The sequence below is a fragment of the Zeus faber genome (assembly GCF_960531495.2).
Source record: "Zeus faber genome assembly, chromosome: 10".
Lineage (NCBI taxonomy): Eukaryota > Metazoa > Chordata > Actinopteri > Zeiformes > Zeidae > Zeus > Zeus faber.
Window position 1 is genome coordinate 18,392,776 of NC_137199.1, and position 24,216 is coordinate 18,416,991.

The 24,216-nt window shown below is 44.1% G+C and overlaps 1 protein-coding gene across 2 annotated transcripts; it reads right to left on the reverse strand.

The window, feature by feature from the left end:
- Positions 1–2,094: 2,094 nt before the first annotated feature.
- Positions 2,095–23,834, reverse strand: canx (calnexin). 2 transcript variants are annotated; one of them, XM_080008062.1, is made up of 14 exons: positions 23,805–23,834; positions 18,814–19,044; positions 17,789–17,862; positions 14,878–14,936; positions 12,836–12,977; positions 12,519–12,600; positions 11,738–11,930; positions 9,806–10,109; positions 8,578–8,734; positions 7,257–7,472; positions 5,112–5,231; positions 3,922–4,018; positions 3,670–3,800; positions 2,095–3,057 (listed from the first exon to the last, which is right to left on the reverse strand). In XM_080008062.1, exons 2-14 carry the CDS (start codon positions 19,039–19,041, stop codon positions 3,001–3,003), a joined length of 1,860 nt encoding a protein of 619 aa, XP_079864188.1. In that variant the 5' UTR covers positions 19,042–19,044; positions 23,805–23,834; the 3' UTR covers positions 2,095–3,000. The 2 variants fall into 2 exon arrangements, with proteins under 2 accessions (XP_079864188.1, XP_079864187.1); XM_080008061.1 differs by having other exon boundaries at positions 2,095–3,060.
- Positions 23,835–24,216: the final 382 nt, after the last annotated feature.

The following is a 24,216-nucleotide window of genomic DNA, read 5'->3' on the forward strand; positions in this document are numbered from 1 at the left end:
ATTGATCATTACAAATGGCATGACAGTTCAGGGGACAACTCCCCTGGATCACAGTATCGCTCCAAGCCGTCGTTCAGCTCTCAGCTTGGGACGTTCCAATCGGAGCTCGCTCTCTCCCTCTCTGCGCACGAGGTTCGAGGAGAAAACCAGGCTGGCTTCAAGAGTTTGGAGCTCCAAAAAAATAAAATAAAAAATACACTGAACAAAAAGCGTTAGTTATAGACAGTGCACTGTTCGGTCCAGACATCTTGCTTTCTCTGCAGACACGAATACAAGAAAACTAAATTGGTTATTAAAAATTAAAAAAAAATAATAAAAAAAAATGAGGGGAAATCAGAGAATGGGAGGTACACAAACACTCAGAATGTTCATTATTTCACATCTTGTGGATGTTACTGCTGCTTTTCAGACGACCTAGAGCTGAGCCACACCACCTTAAAAAGAAGAAAAAAAAAAAAAATAATTTTAATAATTTTTTTTTACCTCAGCTTTTTAGATATTTGGGGATTTAGCCCTGGATCAATCTTAGAAGTTTCTCAACAGGTTGACTCCAAATAATGAAAAAATAAAGTTTAAGCAAGAAAAACATTTTCCTCTGAAACCAATGGCAGACACTAAACCACTCGGTATCAAGTAAAAACTAGCACTACAGCTTTGTTTTTACCGTATGAGAAAAGGGGTTTAAAAAAAAAAGTCAAAGTAATAAAAAAAAAAGGATTAATTTAAAAAATAAAAATCAAAAAACAAAACAAACCAACCTGAACATACCACCATCTCAAGGCTGATTCTTAACGCAACGTCCTGACTTCAGGAACAAAGAACACATCTTGACAGAAGAACACATCTTTCCAAACTCCTTTATTCGCTTAGCCATAATCTCTTTTTTATTTCTCTCTTGTTAAATAACATGTTTTTCAGTTGTTGCATTTTTCACCTCATCACCATAAAACAAGATGAATGTTCACATCAACAGCCCGTCAACCAGGACTCGGGTGTGGGAGGGAGTCAGTCCCGGGTTTTTACCGCTCGTAGAAGAAACATTTGGGCTTCCAAAACAAGTTGTTGGAGTTCCCTTCCAATAGCCGTTAGTAAATCTGGTGTCCGATGTTCCAGCGCCCGGTCATCGGCAGCGCTCGGTCCGGTTCCGACGGGGTGCGAGTCGCTTATTAACCTTGACAAGTGCCAACTTTTTATTTTATTATTTTTATAAACATGGGGCGTCTAACTCTTTAAACTGGCTTCTGATGTCACTGGCTGTCTAACAGACCGACCGACCTCCTCGGTCTCGGTCAGTCAAGTTGGCGTCACCCAAAATAATTCATAATCCAAAATAGGGGAACATTAAAAAAGGTGCAGCCCGGGGGATGCGAGGATTCTGTTGTTAGTGCCTTTTCAGTGAAAATGGGGTTAATTTAAAACAGCTGGAGAACTGGTTTGTTTGCAAAAACGCCGCGAGGAAGACTGTTCGGACTGCACTGGTGGGTGTTGAAAGTAGAAGCTGCTCTGTTCTTGCTGCTGCTGCATCACCGTTTATGTCCAGGAATACACCGACTCAGCACAGGGCCGTGTTCTTACAGTGGGGCCGCGGTGACTTCGCACCGAGCAAAGACCCGGTTCTGACTTCCCCCCGTCACCTTTGAACTTTCACCTTTGACCCTTCAGACCGGCGGGTCCCTGCCGGCAACGCCACACACACACACACCGCTTCAGCAGGACCTGCCCCGTCCTGCCCCGCCCCTCCCTATACGACAACAAGACATTCTCTCTTTTCTACAAAACGTTACTTTAAACAACTGCTACGATCCAATTAGTTACATCAAGACTAGAAGAAAACAAATAGCATCAATGGAATCAACAATCAGGAAATAAAAAAAACAAAAAAACATGCACATGTATTTAAAACAAAAGGGAAAAAAAAAAAAAAGACAGCAGATTTACAAACCGACGTAATCAACCTCTCACTCGGGGAGGGGGCAAATGTAAAGCACTGGGCTCCTTTGCACCTTGACCTCTGACCACAGCTGAGCCAGTGCCATACCAACACACCACCCCAAAAGCCCCCCACCCCACTCCCACCCCACTCCCCCGCCACACACACACACACACACACACACACACACACACACACACACACACACACACACACACACACACACACACACACACACACACACACACACACACACACACACACACACACACACACACCCCCACCAAAGGAGTCATGCAGGAGGGACCGTCCCCACCCCCAAAACAGCAGGGTTCTCACCGATATTACAACATTTAAAGAGATTTGGAGTTAGTTCTCAGTGACCAGTGTCTATGCTACATGAAGCAAACCTCTCACACAGACAGACAGACAGACAGACAGACAGACAGACAGACAGACAGACACACACACACACACAGACAGGGAAAACTAGCAGATCACAGAGCGAGCAATCAGACAGAAGCCGAAGATGCAGGAGCCGCATGTTTTAAACTAGACCGCCTTTAACAACATCTCGCAGGGCTACACAGAGCGGCAGGTTGCTTATCTAGGGTGGGGGTGGGTGGGGTCGGCTCAGGGTGGGTGCACGGCGCTCAGCGGGGGAGGGGGAAACGTGATCGGGTCGGGAGTCTGCTTGTTACATGATACGGAATGGTGCGGGACGTTTTAGTTAATCTTTTCAAAAAGCCCTTTTATCTAAATCTAACGCTTAACTCAGTCTCTATCACACAGGAATCATTATTATCATCATCATCATCATCATCAGCCTGTCCATCATGTCCGAGGTCATGGTCTTGTGTTCTGATGAAAGACGGTTTCACTGCTTCCGTGGGTTCCATTTGAACTCCCTTGCCTTGGGGTGGGGTGGGGGTGGGGTACACAGGGAGGGAACCGGGTTAGAGCAGGGTGAGGGGGGGGGGGGGGGGGGGTCACAGGAGGGAGGGATCGGAGGGGAGGGTGGGTGGTGGAGGCTGTTGGTTTTAAGGAGCAGAGCTCCAGCAGCCTCCTCCTCAGTCCTTCCTGACCCTCCTGTTCCGGGGAGATCTTCTAAGAACGTCCTCCTCCAGCTTCTGGATGGAAGACACACACGGAGATGGAGGATTTTTTAATTTTTATTATTTAAAGGCACCGGACCGTGTCAAGTTCAGCGCTTCCGCCTGGTGCACACCTGACACCTCCTTTAACCGAGCCCTGAACATTTATTCTTTTAAAAGTTATTTAATTTGCCATATTTTAGTATTTATTAAAGCAACTGTTTTTCAAGGGGATGAACGACCTTTGAGAAAAATACATGTTGCCATCATCGGACAAGGAGATCATTTTAGGCGTGGTTTCAATGTAAACTCAACGGAACAAATGTCACTTGATAACATCAGGTTAATTTTAAAAACATCAAGATTATTACTTTGCACGCTCGTAACTTCTTGACGTATAGACTGAAGCCCCGTCATGAGCACAGTGCTGATTTGCCGCTGTGCGGCACATTAACATGAAATTCAGCACGCACGCACGCACGCATGCACACACACACACGCACACGCACACACAAGTTCTGTATCACAGAATGAAGCGGAACATGTACTTGTCGCTTGTGGATTCACTTCTGCAGGGTCTCTTCTGAGCCCTGCTGACTGACGCAGAAAAGTGAAGAATCAAGCTCTCAAACCGTCTTCTCTTACCTCTTCAGCCGTCTTGCCATTCTCCCCCTCCTGCTCCTCCTCCTCCTCCTCTTCCCCCTCTTCCTCCCCCTCCTCCTCCTGCACTGCTTTCTCTGCAGGACTGTCCTCTACGTCGCTCTTCTTCTCTGCCGCTACAACACACAGTTCACCCATCAGACACAGAAACGACACAGAAATACATTTTGCATTGACAAACTATCTGAGTGGTCGACAGGGGCTGCGATATCAGGGAGGAGTAAATTAAGGGCGGACCTGGAGCACTCTCCTCCGCCTCCGCCTTTTCTTCCTCCTCCTTCACGTCCGGCTGAGGCTCGTCTGTCTTCTTGTACTCCGCTGCTGGAGTTTTCTTCTGTTGGACACAGAGGCACAGCCGTTCTTAAAACAAGACACCTGACCCCTGAGCGACGAGGCCGTTTAGCAGCGGCTCTCAATGTAAGGTCTGAGGTCCTTCAAGAGGCCCCGAGCAAAAAATAAGTAAAAAAATGGCTAAACTTCACTGTTATTTAATTTACAATGAGTTAGTTAGAATATAAAATAATGCTCTGATCCTAGTTTCACTGTTCTCTCTGCCACAACAGTAAACTGGTGATTTTAGTGCAGAAGATGATCCAGGATCAGTGCTGTTGTAATAATGTTATTATTTTTAATAATGGTTGATAGTTTATGTTTGTGCCATATGCACATTCCTAGGAGATGCCAATTAAACCAGGCCAATGAGAGCCCTTTGGGGATCTACAGGAGCGGTTTGGAAGATACAATATCCATTCTTCCATTTGGGAAGCCTTTTGCGTTTTGGGTATTATGTGTAAATTGTGCTTGGCTGTATAGTGTATAATTTATTTCAAAGCCTGGACAGTTTGGTACAGATAACCACAGTGGATGAACTACATCTGACAGCAGTGAGAATAAGATAATCACCAGGGGGTCAGAGGTCACAGGTCTTGGATAAGGACACACACAGTCAGACCAGACAAGCTTCTGCACTGTTCAGAGTCTGACAGACACAAATTGCACAGTTAACTAGTCTACAGTACACAACTAGAATCAACACCAGACACAGGTACCACAACACGGTTCAGACTGGTCAGCTAGTAGAGATCTCACAACAAAAACAAAATTCACTTCATTAGTGAGGGGGTTTGGATGGCGGGGTCCTTTAAGCTCCTCTTGTAAGCAGCTGAGGCTCAACTGACTCTGAGTGTCTGCAGACCTCTGTGAAGAGTCATAAAGACCGACACACACCGTGCCGTCAACACGACATAATTAGCTACCTGCTTCCACAGGTTTCAGTGATTGTGTGTGTTTTTGCCAATGTACAGTTTTCTGTTTTCTGCATGTGTGCCTCAGTTTCACATTTCCTGTGTTATTATCTGTGAGTGTGTGCGTTTTCTGTTGTGTGTACTGTACTCTGCGGTGTGTGTGTGTGTGTGTGTGAGACTGACCTTGCCCGTGCAGCAGAAGACGATGATCAAGATGAGGGGCAGGGCCACAGTGAGGACATAGACGACCCAGAGCCAGGGACGCTCCTCTGCAGCACTCAGCATCTGGGCAACAAGGCCAGGCTGGGGAACAGAGAGAGATAGAAAACAAAAATAGATGTGGGGGGGAGAAAAAGAAAGAAAGAAAGAAAAAGAAAGAAAGAGCGAGAGAGAGAGACTATTGTCAGGACAACTTATATCACATGACCTGCACTCAATGAGTGTCAACTTAACTTTCGGGCACTGGCATGCTAAGCAAAAACAAACTAATCTTATAGTGCTCCTATATATATGCTGTTCCCATTGTTGGTGGCGGGGTCTGCCCTTCCCAAGAATGCACTGGTTGGTTATGTGAAGAAGCGAAGGTGAATTTCATAGTTAGTTGTGGTCAGTAAACGGTCGCTATGGATGAACATGCACAAAAAAAAAACAACAAAAAAAAAAACCCAAAAAAAAGAAAAAACCCTGCATGATCGGATTAAAAAATAAAGAATAAAAATAGCCCCCCCCCCCCCCCACCCCAGTTTGAACTTCACTCTTCAGTAATCACGGGAGAACGACAGAAGTGAAGAAAGGGAAGACAGAGGTGAGAGAGAGAGAAGCTGACAGAAACCACAGGAGCACTGGACAACCATGGGGATGGCATTAACGCCACAACCCTCTGTAGAAACATTCATCTCCGTCCTGCCGGTGGGACTCGAGCCACCGTCCCTCCAGAGGGGGGCTTCATTCATCACACGGGGACGCCGATCCCCAAGGCCAAAAAACAAACATCACAGCCTCAAACAACAACTACAAGAAGCTTTAACTGGAAAACAAACAGGCCCCGAGGAACAGCTCTGACAGGGAGAATGGACTTGCTCACTGAATGAACTATTAAACATTATTGCAGTGACAGCACAACCATCGGTCCTCCATTATCTCCAGGAAGAAATCCAAATGACAGACTCATTAGGAAAGTCTCATTCCTCTGCCATAATGTCACACAAGAAAAGTAACCCGTTATTACTAAGACTTTTAATATTATCACCATCAGCATTATTATCCTTCCCCACAGGGCTGGATCCCAATTGTTATTGCCTGTATTTTTATTGTTATTAATCTTCTTGGCATGTTTTGGGCTAAAAGTGTCAACACAGTGGAACACGACAATCGCTGAACCCACGGACATGGTTATGGATTAGTTGGAACCAGGGCGTTTCAGACATCTTGTGACGCAGGTTTTATCCACGTCAATCTACATTTGTGGCATTAGTGAAAAACCTTTGCAAATTTCCCGGGAGTTGAAGAACATTAGCATACCCTGATTAGTGTGGAGCGGGGGTGCTTTGTGACATGAACCAATGTTATACCAGTCCAGGCTTCGTCTCTGGGTGCTCAATCGCCTTCGGAGAGTTGCACTGTGTAGATGGACTGCCCTGGTTACTTTGCATAGTAGTTACGCTTGTTCAGATGACACACCGGAGCCGATGCGGCGTTCAATGTAAATTTGGGAAATTGTAACTCGTGCTGCATTTCACAGAGCCTGGACAACTGTTATACGTACCTAACAAGACTAAACTGGACCATGTGTATTGCTGCCTGCAGCTTTATTTAGGAGTCCAGCCCAGAAGATAAATTGACGTCAGTCTATGGATCTAATCTCATGGATCCGCCGCACTCACAGACAAGATCAATAAAATGCGTATTTGGGGCGGTCACAAAATGCCGTCATCCAAGTTTGATCCAGATCGGTCCATTATTGTGGAATAATTTAGCAAAAAACATTATTTTTTTTATCATCCCCACAACATGCAAGCATGACTGCTCGCACAGGTCACATCGTGATGTGACATGACATGCATCACTAGACATGCATTGCAGTCTAGTGATTGGGGGTGTAGGCCGAGGGGGGGTAGACTGCTTTTTTTTTTCCCTCCTGTAAAAACCTGCAGGTGTTAAGGAGTACTTTCGAACGGAATTTTGGGACTCGTAGTATAATCCGCCACATACACACAAACACACACACACACACATCTTATGGATTTCCACTTCACATTGGTATCTAATAGATTGCTGATTTCTGATTTTATATGGACGTCACAGTAGTAGTGTGGAGGCTCCACCCACCTCCGCAGCACCCTCGGCGGCCTTCTTCAGACCCCAGCCGTCGCTCGCCCAGCGCTCGGCCGTGTTGCGCTCGTTCGTGATGAAGAAGTTGTCAAAGAAGATGTCTGAGGACATGGACCAGAGCTCCAGGCCCACGGCATTGAACGGACTCATGCGGAAGGGGTGCAGGTCCTCGAAGAAGGCAGGGTTTGGAATCTTCCTGGGTTTCCAGACTCCCTGGGGGGGGGGGGGGGGGGTTAAGGGGAATTTTAAACCAACTAGTGCATACCCGTTCAAAAGTAAGACATGTTAATGGCACAGTTGAACAAAATGTCAATGATTCAGTCCGGTGTTCCACAATGGAAGATGAAACAGCCGGTTAAAGTCATACACCAGGGAGAGACACTCCTTGTGACTCAATCGCAGAGCCCTGAAGGTCCCCCCCGCTGTTCGCTGTTTATTGAAAGTTTTATATCACACGAGTCAGGAGTGCTAAATAACAAACTATACTAAATTTGACACTGTAAGCCTTTGGGCCCCCAGCGATACACCTGTCAAGTGTGAAGCAGATCGGATGAACAGTTGTCGAGATAATTTGAGGACATACAGACAGAGATTGCTAGATTTGTAGTTCAGACAAGTGCAGTGCCCGTTCGAAACATGCCCGTTCGTCAAAGTCTCGCCAACTTGCGGTTGGGGAAATATCCTCACAGGGTTAAAACAAAAAAATTTAAAAAAATTTAAAAACACACCCAAGTCACGTTTTTGGATAAACTCGCTGTTTGCTTGTTTATACAAAGTTTATTAATATTACACGCGGCACGTGTACAGCGGATAGATCGGATGAACGTTTGTGGAGATAATCAGGGACATACAGTATAAACAGACACAGAGATTCCTTCCTCGATAGTAAGATGTTAAAAATGTCAATGAATAGAATGAAGGTGCGAATTTCCATCAGCTGGGCTGAGGAAAATTAACTGTCTACCTGAATGTTTGTTTGGTGGCTCTTATGCAACAAGTAGATGTGTATCATTACAAGCTGAAGGAAACCTAATTGTGAATTGCAATATTTGTGTGGCAATTAAATCTTTAACTTAAATTGCATGACCGTGACCTCCTGCCTATTGCCTAATGTCACATCCATTTAATTCTATACATAAATACAATTCCTCGACCTGCTTGGTCACAATATCCACATTACAATGATTGTTTCTTACATATTTCCACCCGGAGGGAAATTCCAGTAAAAATAGTAGAAATTACTTTGCCAATATGGCCCAGCCCTAGGGAGTACTGAGGATAAAATAAAGTATTTTTGCAAACATTATGTTGCTCCTACCTGATAGTTGGGGTTGTCGATCATGGGGGGCTTCCATTTGCCCTTGTAGTTGGGGTTGTCGATCACCGGACGTTGCCAGGCACCACAGCCCGGGGCGGCCTCACAGGCGGGGTTTGGAACCTGAGGGGCTTCCCATTCGCCGTCCATGTCCTCGTCCCTGGACGGAGAGAAAACACACAATATGGTAAAGCAGGGGTCTCAAACTACAGGCCCGGGTGCCACATCTAGCCAGTGAGACACCTTAATGTTGCCCTCTTCTTTTATAGTACATTGTTAAATCTGGCCCACAAATAAATTTTTAAGTTACAATGATTAACAAACATTGAATAGCCTATGCACACTCAATTAAGAAATGAAATTATTTCGAACATGCTTTTGTTCAACAAATTGCACATGAATAACCAACCAATTAAACAGAACATTAATTTAAACATTTAGACATTAGAATTATAAGAAATTCAAGTTTTATTTTCCCTGCGACCTTTGAAATATTATATCTCTTAAATATATATCTCTTGAAATAAAAAATCTGGGAGAAAATGTAAATCACTAAATACATATAATTTAACCATGGTCATTAAAAATAACTTAAGCCGGTTTGTATTTTTTTTAGTCTTTTTTAAAAACAATTCCAAGACAGATAGTCGTAACGGTCCCTTTAAGACATTGCATTGTGGGTAATGTCGTAGCCTTGTCTGCACATGGCGGCGAGAACGCTATCAGAGCTGATACACTTGTTGCGTGTTATTACTTTAAAAGTTAGAACGTGGCTGCCTACTACCTGTAGTGGGGCTGGACACCTAATAAAAATAAACTGTGGTTAAATCACTTAAACTCTGTACCTCCGGGATTTCGAGGAGTTTTTAGGGATTGTTGTGCCTAAAAACGCTTTTACGCAGCAGATTTTTTCAAAACTTGCATCATTAATTACTATGTATCATTGTATTCCTATCCATCATAATATATAATTATTGCAATTGCAAAAAATCGTTACGAGACTGAAAATGAAAATGGAGCTGTTTAAAAAGATACAAACACCTCAACAGCCTTTGCTCAAACATGTTTATGTCTCTTCTCCTGCATTTTTGGCCTAGTTTGGTTTGATAAATTCAACAATGTCCCATTGTGCGTGTCCAAAAGCTACCCGCAAGTACATGAGCAGGAATTCATCTGGATATGCAGATGTACATATGTGTATTCGTGCCGAGGCTTGAGTGTGTGTCAGTACCAGTCTTCAGGTTTGACGGCGTCTGGGTCGCTGATGTATTCCGGTGCATCGTCGAGCCAACCGTCTGGCTTCACCGCCTCTTCATCCGAGATCTGAGGCGGAGCGTCCTCATCCCAGTCTTCGGGTTTAACGGCGTCGGGATCCTGAATTTTGGGCCTCTCGTCCCAGTCCTCCGGTTTGTTGTCGTCGGGGTCCTCGATCTCGGCGGTGGGGTTGACGGGCGGGGTCATGTCGGTCAGCATGTTTCCACTGTTCACCACAGTCTGGTCGACGAGGACCTCAAAGCTGTTGTCTGGGTTCACCACTAGGGGGTGACAGAGGATCAGGAGTCAGCAGAGCCTGCGTGTGCGTGTGTTACCTGGTAACTACCTATGTTATTACCTATTCTCAACCTCTCAAATCAAGGACCCTCAATTTGATACACATTCAGCAAAAGATACGATTTTGGAAAATTATTAAATAAAGTATTTATATGATTTAGTGTTTATAGTTTAGATAACAGCAGAATGCAGATGAAAACAGTCATTATTATACATTATCTAATGGTGCTAACATCCTATAAACAAACAAATAAATTAAGATGTTTAATAATTTAGCCCTTTTCCTCTTGAGGGTCCATAGACACCAAAGTAGAGGACAACTGACCAGTATTTACAGGAGGGTATTTTTGTCTCATGTGCCAGTGTTTTCAACCATCTTGACAAGAGATGTGTATTGCCTGGCACGTAGAGGCGTGTATTACCTGGCGCGTAGAGACGTGTATTACCTGGCGCGTAGAGACGTGTATTACCTGGCGCGTAGAGACGTTTATTGCCTGGCGCGTAGAGACGTGTATTACCTGGCGCGTAGAGACGTGTATAGCCTGGCGCGTAGAGACGTGTATAGCCTGGCGCGTAGAGACGTGTATAGCCTGGCGCGTAGAGACGTGTATAGCCTGGCGCGTAGAGACGTGTATAGCCTGGCGCGTAGAGACGTGTATAGCCTGGCGCGTAGAGACGTGTATAGCCTGGCGCGTAGAGACGTGTATAGCCTGGCGCGTAGAGACGTGTATAGCCTGGCGCGTAGAGGCGTGTATTACCTGGCGCGTAGAGACGTGTATAGCCTGGCGCGTAGAGACGTGTATTACCTGGCGCGTAGAGACGTGTATTGCCTGGCGCGTAGAGACGTGTATTGCCTGGCGCGTAGAGACGTGTATTACCTGGCGCGTAGAGACGTGTATTACCTGGCGCGTAGATACGTCTATTAACTGGCGCGTAGAGATGTGGATTAACTGGCGCATAGAGACGTGGATTGCCTAGTGCGTAGAAAGGACGATTACCTAGCGTGTAGAGACGTGGATTACCTAGCGTGCAGAGACGTGGATTGCCTAGCATGTAGGTAGATTACATTGCGCATAGCGACGCGTATTGCCTAGCATGTAGGTAGATTACATTGCGCGTAGCGACGCGTATTACCTAGCGCGTACAGACGCGTATTACCTAGCGCGTACAGACGCGTATTACCTAGCGCGTAGAGACGCGTATTACCTAGCGCGTAGAGACGCGTATTACCTAGCGCGTACAGACGCGCATTACCTAGCGCGTACAGACGCGCATTACCTAGCACGTAGAGACGCCTATTACCTAGCGCGTAGAGACGCGTATTACCTAGCGCGTACAGACGCGCATTACCTAGCGCGTAGAGACGCGTATTACCTAGCGCGTAGAGACGCGTATTACCTAGCGCGTAGACGCGCATTACCTAGCGCGTAGAGACGCGTATTACCTAGCGCGTACAGACGCGTATTACCTAGCACGTAGAGACGCGTATTACCTAGCGCGTAGAGACGCGTATTACCTAGCGCGTAGAGACGCGTATTACCTAGCACGTAGAGACGCGTATTACCTAGCGCGTAGAGACGCGTATTACCTAGTGTGTAGAGATGTGTATTACCTAGTGTGTAGAGATGGGTCTTCTTGTCGGTGTAGTAGGTTCGGAGGTCTGCGTCAGGTTTTTTGGCGTGTTTCTCCTCATATTCTCCAGTCTTTGGGTTTTTGTGTCTGAAGATGAAGTGTAGTTTGTAGTCCTCACCACACTTATCAGGCCCAAACATGATGGTGTAGGGAGTCCTGTCCACAAACTGGTCCTATGGGACACAGTCACAGTTTGTTAACTCGGAAAATGAATGTAGGCTTCGATAAATACCACCCAAAGTTGGGTGGGGACAGGATTAAAGAGGGGTGTATTTGGTATAATTGAGGGCGTAGTTGCCATGATTGATAGGTCTCTTGATCGTGTTTGAGCAAGACTCTCCCCCGCTGCCCAAATTTGGAAGTTATGGCTCAACATCGTCCAAAGTGGCGGTGAGTATGAAGCCAGACTCAAGGCTTTAAAACATCTCTACAGAAACCAATGGGTGACATCATAGACGAGCGCTATGTAAATGCAGTCTATTTACCATCGAACAAGTATGCAGGTGACCTTGTGCAAGACGGCGAAGCACTAAATCATTCTGGGTAGGGTGTTTGCATGAGGCCTGACATGACTGTCTTTATGTCTCTGAAGCAGAACGGCCTGAGTTTTATTCACAAGTCTTTGTCGAATGCCGGACAACTCGGGGTCCATCAAACAAAAAGTATTAAAAACAGTGTAAATATACTGTAAGGGCTGAGAGGTTGCGCATGTTAATGAGTTTGTGGCGAGTATGAGCACCCGTGCCGGTTTGAATTCGTACCAGGTTGAGGTCTGGAGTCTGAGTCAGCAGCTTGATGTAGGCCCCTCCACAGTCAATCCCTGTCTGGAAGTTCACCTCATATCTACAGAGAGGAGGAGAGAGAGAGTGGAAAAGAAAGAAAAGATGAAGGAAAGACGAGGAGGGAAAATGTCAGAAACAGAGAAATAAACATGAAGAAGCGGTGAGATAGTGCACACACATTTATTTACATTAAAAAAAGGCCACCTCCGGCCAATTTGACCTCATAAGAACAATACCGGTATCAAATTGAGTTTAAGCTAGTTTACAAGAGTGTGTGTGTGTGTGTTCCTGCTTACTGGATGATGAGAGGTTTGGTGTCGAAGATAAAGGGTCTGAGCAGTTGAGCAGAGATGGCGTGATGTTTGGCCCGAGATTTCAGAACCAGGCCCTTATCTCCGGGGAGCTTGCTGTCCTTCATCTCCTCCACAGACCATTTACCTGGAAACAGCCACACTCCGACTTACACACGGAAGAGATGAACAGATACCGTTGTTTTTCCTGGGCTGTGGTGGACGCTCCTACGCCCACACATTTTGTTTTTTTACCGGCCGTTATGTTTTCCTCGTGTTTAAAATTGATCTTTTTACACCCCGCATTCATAATGCACACCCAAAAATGTAAACGCATAATAAGAATACAGGATGTGTTTCATATAACATACATATTTTATTGCCGGGATTTAGGTTAGTTAGCCCTGCTGGGAAGGACAAGAACTCCACAGCTGCAGAGTCCATCCAGTTCAACATCATGATAAGCTCTTTTTAATAGATGAGTGTTTTTGTGTATATTTGGCAGTTATTTCAACATGTGCACTTGTATTATTGAGCCCCTTGTTTTATAATATTTAGAGTTAATCATTTTTGTTTCTGATATTTCTTTCACACTTTCCACACTTTCTGCAATTAATTAAATAACACCAAAAATAAGGTTCTCTGTTTGTCGGGACGGGTCTGGGAGGAATTTCCCCTCCATTCCTAGTCTCGTGGTTAAATATATATAGCGGCTTTTTAAAAATAATTGGGGTGGGGAGTTCGGAGCAATTCGGTGTGATAATCAGAACGTTATAATCCTGCAACATGTGCTTGTGACGCATGTCTCCTCCCCTCCCAGCTCCCACCCCCTCATCCCACATTCATTAATTTAGATCCCATGCGTAATTCTGAACAGATTTGTTATTCTAATTTCTATCATTTGCAGTCTGATTGTTAATTCCTTGTGTCAATTATGTTTTTAATCAGTCAAAGGTTACGATTTGAAATGCAAGTGTCAGGCTTTGTGAATCTTTTGGAGAGGAAGTAGGCTATTCAGTAAGATCCTGCAAGTTATTCTGGAAAGACGTCATTCAAACGACTGGGAATTTGTTTACTTATAAACAGCCAAAATCTCAGTTTTAAATTTGGTTTCAAGCCGGGCTCGGGCCGGGCCCATGAATGTAGCCACGGGCCTGTACCGGGATCAGACAGAAAATGCACTGGCTCGGGTCTAGCTTGTTTTTTTTTGGCCCGGGCTCAGCTCTAGTGTGCACGGAGAGGGGGGGGGGGGGGATTGATAGACGGGTATGTTGTGTATGTGTGAGAGCGAATCAATGTGCTCTATGTTGCGCTAAGTTTTAGTTTAAATAGAACAAAGAAATAGGAAATTAATATGTGGTGGTCAATGTTGATATTGTAGCAGGCCACCACAAATAACATTTATGTATGGGAAACACTGCCGTGCATAACAGGGAAGAGAAACTTGCGTGTTTGTGTCACCTGATCGGCCTTTATACCGATCAAACTATATAGAAGGAACAGCGGGCAATTGATGGGAGCACCGCCAGTTTCCAAACATAGTCAACAATAAGAAGCATTTGCTGTTTTCCAGCCAGTTGTTGATTCATTGGACAAAAAGGAAACAAATTCCAGACAATTTAGTACTTTCTAAGGCCTTGTATTACTAACAGGAATAAAGGACATGTAAAAGGCGTCAAAGTCCAAGTTAAATTAAAATGCTATTTTGTTAATTAATGATGAATCGATGATGGCCGAACGATTTATACAAAATTAATATAACTCCGTGCTATATACGCTCTCATCTGTGTAGTTATTTTGGTCAGCAATGTTTGTTTATTTTACCTTTCAGCAAAGGAGACATCTATATTCAAATTTTTCAGCTAGCATGAATTTTGGTACTGACTGGCGATTTGGATTTTAATAACTAACTTATTTGTCAAATATTAACCAATCAGATAATTTAATTTCTGTGTTTCAAAAGATCTCTCCATCTGCTGAAAGTGCTGGAGATCTAGGCTTAACGGTTAATAAAAAAAACTGTCTCATGATTCTGAGTGCAGACCTACCGTCATACTTGGCAATCTCCTCGTCGATGTCCTCTTTCTTGGCGTTGGACAGGACCCAGCTGGAACCAAACGGAGGCAAAAACACATTAGTCGAAAGCCAGACACCAACAAATTCAGTCCTTTTCAGTAAAAGGCATGGTGGCCTTAAAAAAAACCAATACACCCGTGTTTTTTTTTTTTTTTAACCTTTACATTAAGTTTCAGGGGCTTAAAGGTAAAGGGAAAGCCTAGAGGCTTCTTTAGTTCTGCTGAGTGCTGAAGTCAATGTAGCATGACAATCCTTTCTGACAGATTCCAGAGGCGAGATGGGCAGACAGCGTGATGAAGACAGTTCACTGGCCAGACAGCAAAGGACTCCAGTATCTTTTAACTTTTTTTTTTTTTTTTTTACTTATGACGATTATTGGGTCAACCCGAGTGATTGGCATCAGAACATTTTAAACTGATTCAATATTGAGAGACGAGCTTCAGCCGACTGCTGCACATTGGGGCAATTGCAGACCTGCCAACCTTAGGAAAATGTTTGGAGTACCACAAAAGTGGAACAAGGAATCTCCGTGACGTTTGAGTTACTGCAGCTTAACGACTCCATCAGTAATTCACACCGTAGCCGTCTCGTAATGAGCATTTGCAATTTACGACGTAACAAACAAACGTATGCGAGCTACTACGGCTAGCTATATACAGCTGTTGTTTTGTATTGATTGTTTTCTGTAATGAAATACAATATACATTTTTTTTGCATGCTATATGGGCTATTATTGTTGCCCGTACAGTCCCTAGTTGGGTTTAATCCCGGGAAACGGGATTCCCGGGAATGCCCATCCAAAGTATTTCCCAGGAAATATAACTGGGAATCAGTTTTATTTATTATTAGGCCACGTTGTCATATTTTATTTTTGCATAGGCCCATCTCTAATGTTTACAGGCTTTTATTTGTTATAATGCAAGAGCACTGTAGTAGATGCACAATTGCACAGCGTTACTTTAAAATGCCAAAGTTAAAATAAATAAATGTTCTGTTAAAAATTTAGTGATCATTGACTTTATTACTATATCTAACATTGCTTGGCTACAGGCAATAAATTAAACTTTGTTGCTCATCACATGTGAACTGATTCGCTAACGTTAGCCAAAACATTTATAATCACTTATTAACAAAAATAAATACACAATCTAATAGTTATTTCAGCATTCGAATAGTGATCGATTATTTTTTTAATATTCAAATTCTATTAGAATTTCATTTCTGCAGCCTTTTTGCCTTAATATTTATTAATACCACCAAATAACACACTAAAGCGGTCAGGTTGGGAACCTATAGTTCTTCTTGTTGCATTTAGTGTAGTGCTTGAAATATGACCAATGTGTTTTGACAATTCCCCGAGATTATTTATTTATTTTCCCGGATTTAAAAAAAAAGAAAAAGAAAAAAGTCTTATTTTTTCGAGAAGATATGTAACCCCTGTCCCTAGTGGACCCTCACTGGAGTGCATTGTAGTACATGGCGTGTAATGTTGTGAACATTTGGGTTTGTGTTGATCTATTGAGGTAAAAGAAGAGCCCGGGGGATTGGGAGGATGATTTAAGCATTCAATTGAATGCACACCCAAGGGGACCAGAAAATAAAGTGAGTCACACCATACAGCACATTTAAAATCTGGTCACATTTACACAGCCGAGACTCCTGCCCATAAATTATCGGCAAATAAACACCCAGTCAGCTATTGACGTTTTCACAACAAGCATTTAATCCCTCGTCAATGTGAAGGGATTTGTTGCGAATACACCATCGACTGTTTGAAGAGAATTGGATTCCTGCTGTTGATGGCCTGGAAAGAAAGCTCACTGTTCACTCAACCACAAACAGTTACAACAAACTTGATTGTGAAATAAAACAAAAAAAACATATTTGATATTTATATATGTGGCACTATAAAATAAACAATCATTCAATGTATTTGAATTACATATGTGCTCCCCTACAGTGTATGTGCTGTTTCCATTGTTGGTGGCAGGGGGGTAAGTGCAAGAAGTGAGTTTGATAAACCAGTGTAGATAGCTGTGGTCAGTAGACATTCACCAAAATGAACAGTATGCTTGGAAAGTGACAATCTCGAGTAGAAACCCCGACGTTGGAATAATTTTTTTTACAAATGGGATTCTGCAACTTGTTGCGTAATCTACTCAGATGATTTTATGGATTGACGCTTTAAAGGTTGGGATTTGTTTCTAAAAACTTGAAGCATCTAACTACCGTGCCATTATTAAGAACTTTACATCACAATACAAATGTTTGTTGGGGAAGGCTGAGGAAAGAGGCAAGGTAATTAATTGTACCCTTTTTCCGAGAGGTGTCAGTGGCCAGCAAGACAATGTAATATGATGTTTCAACCCATAGAGGGCACTGTAATACTAGTGCCATGTCCAAAATGGCATATTAACAAATATTTCGGAAGCTAAATAAATGTATGAATGTTAAGTATGTCCAAAACTATAGTATCCATCAAATAGTATGTGAAAAATAACTGGATGAAATACGACATCCGGTGAAATATAGTATGCAAACACTGCATACTACAGGCATACCACAATGCATTGTGAGGGCAAGATGGTGGTGAAAGTTTATATACTGTGCCATTGTCAACCCTCAACATGCTGAAAGGAAGTGGAGCGCCTATATGATGATGTAGCATGTCCGAAAAGATATCGTTCCTGTAATTTTCTGCCAGTTGTGAGTTACTATTTAACTAGAGCATTTCACCTTATCCATCGATACTATTCTATACTGCAGGTTACGGAGGTGACAGAGGCTCTGCAAAACATGTTAAACATGTGGAGGACGGGAACTTATTATATCTGTATGCTGTCCAGCTCATCCGAACCCCCTGGTATACAAACAAGCGCTCACCTGTCTAGTGTCCCCCGGTCGAATGACTCAGCAAAGAAATGTTCCCCCATTGGTTCAGGTGCTTTGTAGGTCACCTAGAAGCAGAACAGGAAGCGTGAGAGGGAGCTAGACCAGAGCAATCTGGGATACTGCGCTGGTTCTATCGGAATACATGTATACATGAATACATTTCTTTCTCAAGAGGGGAATGGCACTGTACTGTTGATTCTGGGTGTCGCTGAAGGAGAATTTATGGGGGGGGGTGGGGGGTGGGGTCAAGTCAGTCATGTTTATTCACAAGCATGTCCATCCATGGCTGCCCCCTTAGCCCAAGAGGAAATTAGTCGGAAACCGTCAGTCGACTGAGATTCTTCAAGTCGAGCGGTCGTTTTGTTGTTGTTTTTTTGTCAGTCATTGTGCATTACAATAGGAGGAACAGGCTAAAACAGATAGAATCTTAGAATCTTACAAAATTCACAAGAATAACATTTCAATGGGGAATTATAATTAAGGGAAATGATAAATGCATTTTTATATGCCTGAATCATCCAGGTCCGGACACGGACGTGAACATGGCTCTCCGTGCGCTGCACCCTGTTCCTCCAAATAAAACAGCTAAAAACAGTGTGGGGGCGGGGCACGCAGGAATGGGGCACAACTCGTTACGATTATTTTCTGTGTATAATGCATGGAGAGGAGGTGATCGGGGAAAAAGTCACAGAGAAAGTGTCCCAATTACGCACGGTTTTGTTCCATACACACTTGTTTAGTTACATAAGCATACGTAAAATAACCTATAATATCAAAATCTATAATAAAAACGCTATTGTGGTGTGCCGATCACGGGCCTCCCATCGGTAGTGCCGCATCCCTCTAACGCGCATCATGAGAGAGGGAGACAGGTTCACAAAATGCCCCCACTCCCAGGATGGTGAAAAATAAAACACACATTGGAAAGATGCTACAGTGCTCCATTATTTGAATAATCCATCATATCAGGGAACTTTACTATTAATTACAGACCTCGTGAACCATCACTGACTTACTTTAGGAGCAGCTGGGGCAGCCTTGGGCACGTCATTCTCATCTGGCTCCAGCTCCTCCTCCTCAGCTCCAGCCAGACCCAGATCCAGTTCGTCCTCCACATCCATGTCATCGCCGAGGACCTCCTCTATCAGGTCCTCGGCCTGGGCTTGAGCCACAGGAGCCAAGCTGAGGCACATCAAGCCCACAGCCAGTAAAACAGCAACACTTAGCCTCACCTTTCGCTGCATGGTCTGGGGGGACAGAGGGAGAAAAAGACACAGATTTGTTGCAGCTGTCTAAGCCTTGGATTCAGATTCAGACAACTTTATTGATCCCAAGAAGGGCAATTCATTTGCAGCTTACCTTAAAGACATGACTACTTTAACATTGTTCCCTTGAAGCACAGGACTCAAATACCTATTATATTATACTAATATGCGTGAAAGAGCTAATTCTATAAGAGAATTAAAAAAAATTAAGGGGAAAATAATTTAATCAGTGAAAGATGACAGTTCAGACTTCCTGTTAAATTGATGTTCTTTTTATGTAAGACTTCTAAATGACCTGCTGATACTGTGTCAGTGATGATCAACCATCCCACAGGAGAAGATGGAAGGTGTAAACAAAGCAGCCTCCTCTTGAGGGACTCAGAGGGAGAAAACATCATTACACTTCCACATTGTGCCAACAGTTTCACTTCCATTAGAACTCTTAGTGGCAGTTCACTGCTTATAACATAATACAAGATTATAATAATAATTATAATTTTTTATTTTTTTTTTAAACAGACAAGCTTAGCTCTTCTTACTTGTCATACACATGTTAATGGAGGCCGTGAAATGTGTCCCGAAAAGGTGGGCGGCTTACAGTGTCTTGGATGATGTATGGAGGAAACCTCATTTGAGCACAGGGAGAACATGCAAAATTCAAGACCGCGAATCGGAAGATAACCCACGAGAGCACGGTTGCAACAGTGCCCAAGGCGGGAATCGACCCAAGGACCTTCTTAAGGTGATTCAGCAGTGCAATGCACTGTGCCACCATGCCCACCTCAATACCCCCCCCCCCCCCGCCCGCCCCCAAGAGCAGTTATGTGCCTTGCTGATCTTCCGATCACTCTACCTCCTGTCCCCATAAGGAAGTTGAGGTTAGCAGTTATACTGGTATGGACCAGTTCAACTGGCTGGTGGACTGGTTCCTACTAGTGCAGACCAGCTTGCTACATAACTCCACTTAGTGACATACGTCGCCCCTCCATCGTTGCCACAAACGAAGTCGCTGGGTCGTTAACCCTGGTCTCCCTGGTACCTGTTGCCATAGTGACAATTGGGCACCCTCAGTCCCCTTAGCGTTCATGGGATTAGTCCCCAGGGAATTAAGACTACTGCACCCCCAGAACACACACACACACACACACACACACACACACCCCCCCCCCCCCCCCCCCAGTGGAGACTATAGGTTACTGATTACACACACACAACATAAACTAATTACATCCAGCAGAAAGGCTGGAGTTTATTTTTAACCCCCCCCAAGTTCGGCACTCCAATGAGGTGTGGGACGTATACGCCAGCCCTCGCCTGCTTACTGCACATCTGAGGAATAATTAACCCGGACTGATCTTAAAGAACTAGCCTCCTCCTCTTACTGGCAAAACTATCAATCGTTTTGGCTCACATCTACCCTATAGCTTAGCACCCATGTGTTACCCCAAGGACCTGCTGCACATTACACACACACACACACACACACACACACACACACACACACACACACACACACACACACACACACACACACACACACACACACACACACACACACACACACACACACACACACCCCCCCCCCCCCCCCCCCCCCCCCAGACTTTTCAGCTAATAAGCTTAGATGAGATAAGCATGCCTGGCTAGCACAACAGGCTTAGACTCTTAATAGTCTTGCACAGCAGTAGAGAGTCTATCTTACTATTCCATTAGCATTACGATGACAGACCACTTACCCGTATCCAAGTGGCATTTTAAAGACATTAACCACAGACCCACGAGATGATCTACAGTAACCTGGGACTGTTGCTTGATAACCGTTAACACAACACACACAAGGGGCCTGCACACAAATGGCTTTTTGGCCACCAATCATATGTTACAATGTGCAAGGGGTGCCCTGCCTTCCAATCCTGGAGCCTCGCTCTGAGACACTCAGTGTCATTACCCTTTGAGAAATAACTTGTGCCTGTTGCCCTGAATGAACCGAGTAAGACTGACCAATCTTCCTGGTTTCATTCACGGCAACAGACTAGAGCAAAGAGAAACTCAGCCGCCTTCTGAGGCAACTAAACAGGGAGACCTAGTTAGGTCTCCCTGTGGGCATGCACCAACTCCAAAGAGGTCAAATTAATTCCCATCAGCCAAAATATTGTGACAATGGTTGTGAAAAATTCAGCCTCCCCCTCTGAAGGAAAACAATGGTTGTGTCGGGTGGGGTTAATTTCACACAATCCTGATGCCCCTTGAGAGCCACAATAACACCAATACAAGACTGATCACACATCAAGGATCTGTTCCTGCTGGCAACCATGCCACAACATGGCCCTGGAGGAAAATAAGACCATTTAATCTTATCTGCTGTTCTTGGCAGTAAAACCCCCACCGCCAGGCCCAGCCTAAGTGAGAGCACCCCGGTCAGAGGGAGAGCCTCCATAAGCCTGCTGAGCTCTAATGGCTCAGATCGGACTGGACATATGGACCTCCAAAAGAGAATGTGGACAATCTCTGTAGAGGCAGTGGAAAGCTAATTTCTCTCCCTGGTGATTTTATAAGTCTTATAGTTTGTTTTACTAAATATTTTGTGTTGCTTTGGTGTGTAGACTATTTATTTGGTATAAGGAGGGCTACTAATTCATTAAGGTTCTATAATACACATTTCATCACTAAACAAATAACCAAATTTAGACTTCCAGACAGGTCTGGCAACAACTGAGGGCAGAAGGGAACAGCTGCATAAAAAAGGGAGGTGTATGGGGTGGTTCAGAGGGAAAACCAAAACAAATCATCGTGTCCTCCCACTGTGAAACATGCCGTATGTACAAGAGCTGTGTAAGCACATGGGCATGCCAATCCTTTCCCCATTCCGATCGTACTACAGAGGGTCACATGTACTCATGTGAGGGTGTGTGCAGACCTTTTCTGCAACGGGGGAGGGGATGGACCAACTGCCAGTCATCCCCTTATTTATGTGAAAAAAACAAGGCAGCTCAGAAAATGTGACTAGGCTGGGGATGCCCTGTCACTCCTTCATTGCCCCCGAGACAAATCTTCAGCATTGGAACAGGGCAGTAAAGTATACGCATGAACCACTGTGTAACTGAGGTAAATACATCTCACGGTGCTAAAAGAGGGTCTTTAATTGGTATCTTCTCTTAGGTAAATGTCAATTACATATTGTCTCTCTCTGAATAGTGGGGCTATTCCTCTGTCTAATCAAATTTGCAAATGAGTTAAAGACATGACGGTTCACAAGAATAGCCTAAACTGGTTCTTATCTGGTTTATTTGAGTTGTCAGTAACAGTGGATTTAGAGCGAATAATTTAATGATAATATAGCAAGCATTGGGTTTCTTCTTTCTGTGTGGATGTTGAGGGCACATTACTTATCTAACATGGCACACATTTGTATAGCAAAGAGTATTGACACATTGGGAAGGCAAAACTAAGTTACTACTAAAGACTGATTAACAGCATCCAACAGCCTCCACTTACTGTGTACAAATAAGTTAACAAAAAAACCCCAAATTATTTGCAAAGTCCTTAACTTCTAACCCTAACTCAAGAGTCCGCTTTCGTGGGCAAGTGAGGCTATTTAACAAAGAGACTTTCATTAACCTGGATAGTATAAGAATACTTATTCTTGACATCCAAAACAAAACATAACCACTGAAGGCAAGAATCAACAGCCTTGACTCAAATAGTCAACGATCCATATGATGATGTGGAGACGGTGTGAGAAACTGGTTGGACAACTAAACCCCTCACTGGAAACAGCAGTTAATGGCAAACTTAAAAGTGTGTGAAACTGTCGGCATGAATAATACTCCAGATGCACTTGACAGGAGTGGTTAATGCTGGCATAAAGCCAAGTACTAGTGGGAGAGGAGTTCCATTGATGTAGGTCAAGTCCGCTGACGGATCTGTAAGCAGGTGTTGGATCACACTGTAAAGTCTTCAGATGGTTTAATTCAACATGAGTGCTGGCCGACGTTGGCAAAATGGAATATTGCGATATTTTTTGGACCGATTTCTATCAATTTCGATAGTGTCCTGAGATTAAGGAGGGTAACTTGTGGTGCTTTTAATAAGCTATTTACACGTCAGAGGTTTATCTGGTCTTCTAATCACAATATCGATATTATATCAGCGGATGTTGCAGTTATTATTTAACAATTAAATATGAAATAAATAAAAAATGGCAATATATGACAAACCTAAATATAATATATCAATTGACAAACCTCACAAAAACCCACAACGTCAAAAATAGGTAGTTGTGCAAGTTTGCATACATATGTAAAATGCAATCTCGACATACAGTGCGTGTACCAGAGTGGTAAAAACAAAATGGTTCTAGCAATATAATGATGGACACAGTATTGATTATAGATATTTTACAACGTTATTACAATACTATAATCATTGAGTCAGATCTTGAAATGATAAGCTATTGTCTCCACCAGCCAGACACTTGAGTGGTTTTACTGCTCCCCTAACTTTTAGAATCTGGATCTTTAAACAACCTGTGAATGTGAATGTGAATGTGCAGCTAGCTAACTAACTAGCTCGCTAGCTAGCTAACTAATTAGCTAGCGTTAGCTTAGATGGCCTCTGTTAATTAGCGGCAGCTAGCAACGGCTGGGCTCAATGTGGGCGGACAGCGCACGAAACGACAGTCAATTCGGTGATATTATAATTTATATCTAATATAGAAAGAGCATTAATCCACCGCCACTCACCTCCGGCTGTCTGCTGTGTCCACCTGGAACTACACGGGATCATGTGCGGAGTCCGAGGGGCAGGTACCGGCCCGGCACAAGCACCGCCCCCCTCCGCCGCTGACTGGTCGACGGCGCCACATCTTCAACGGCTTCGCCCGGGCGTCGAGAGCCGATTGGGCGACGTGGGTGTCGGTCGAGCTAAATGGGTCCCGCCCACATAGCTGCAGCTTCGTGGACGGCGGCGATTGGTCCAGCTGTAGCAGGAAACGCTTATCCGATTGGCCGGCGTATGAATGGGAGAAAAGACCGGATGTTACGCGGAGGCCCGGCTGGCGCCTCGGACTCGTTCTTTTTTTTTTGAGGAGGAGGAGGAGGAGTAATCGGCGACGAACAAACACACACGACAAAGGTTCGGTTTTGTTCGTACGGG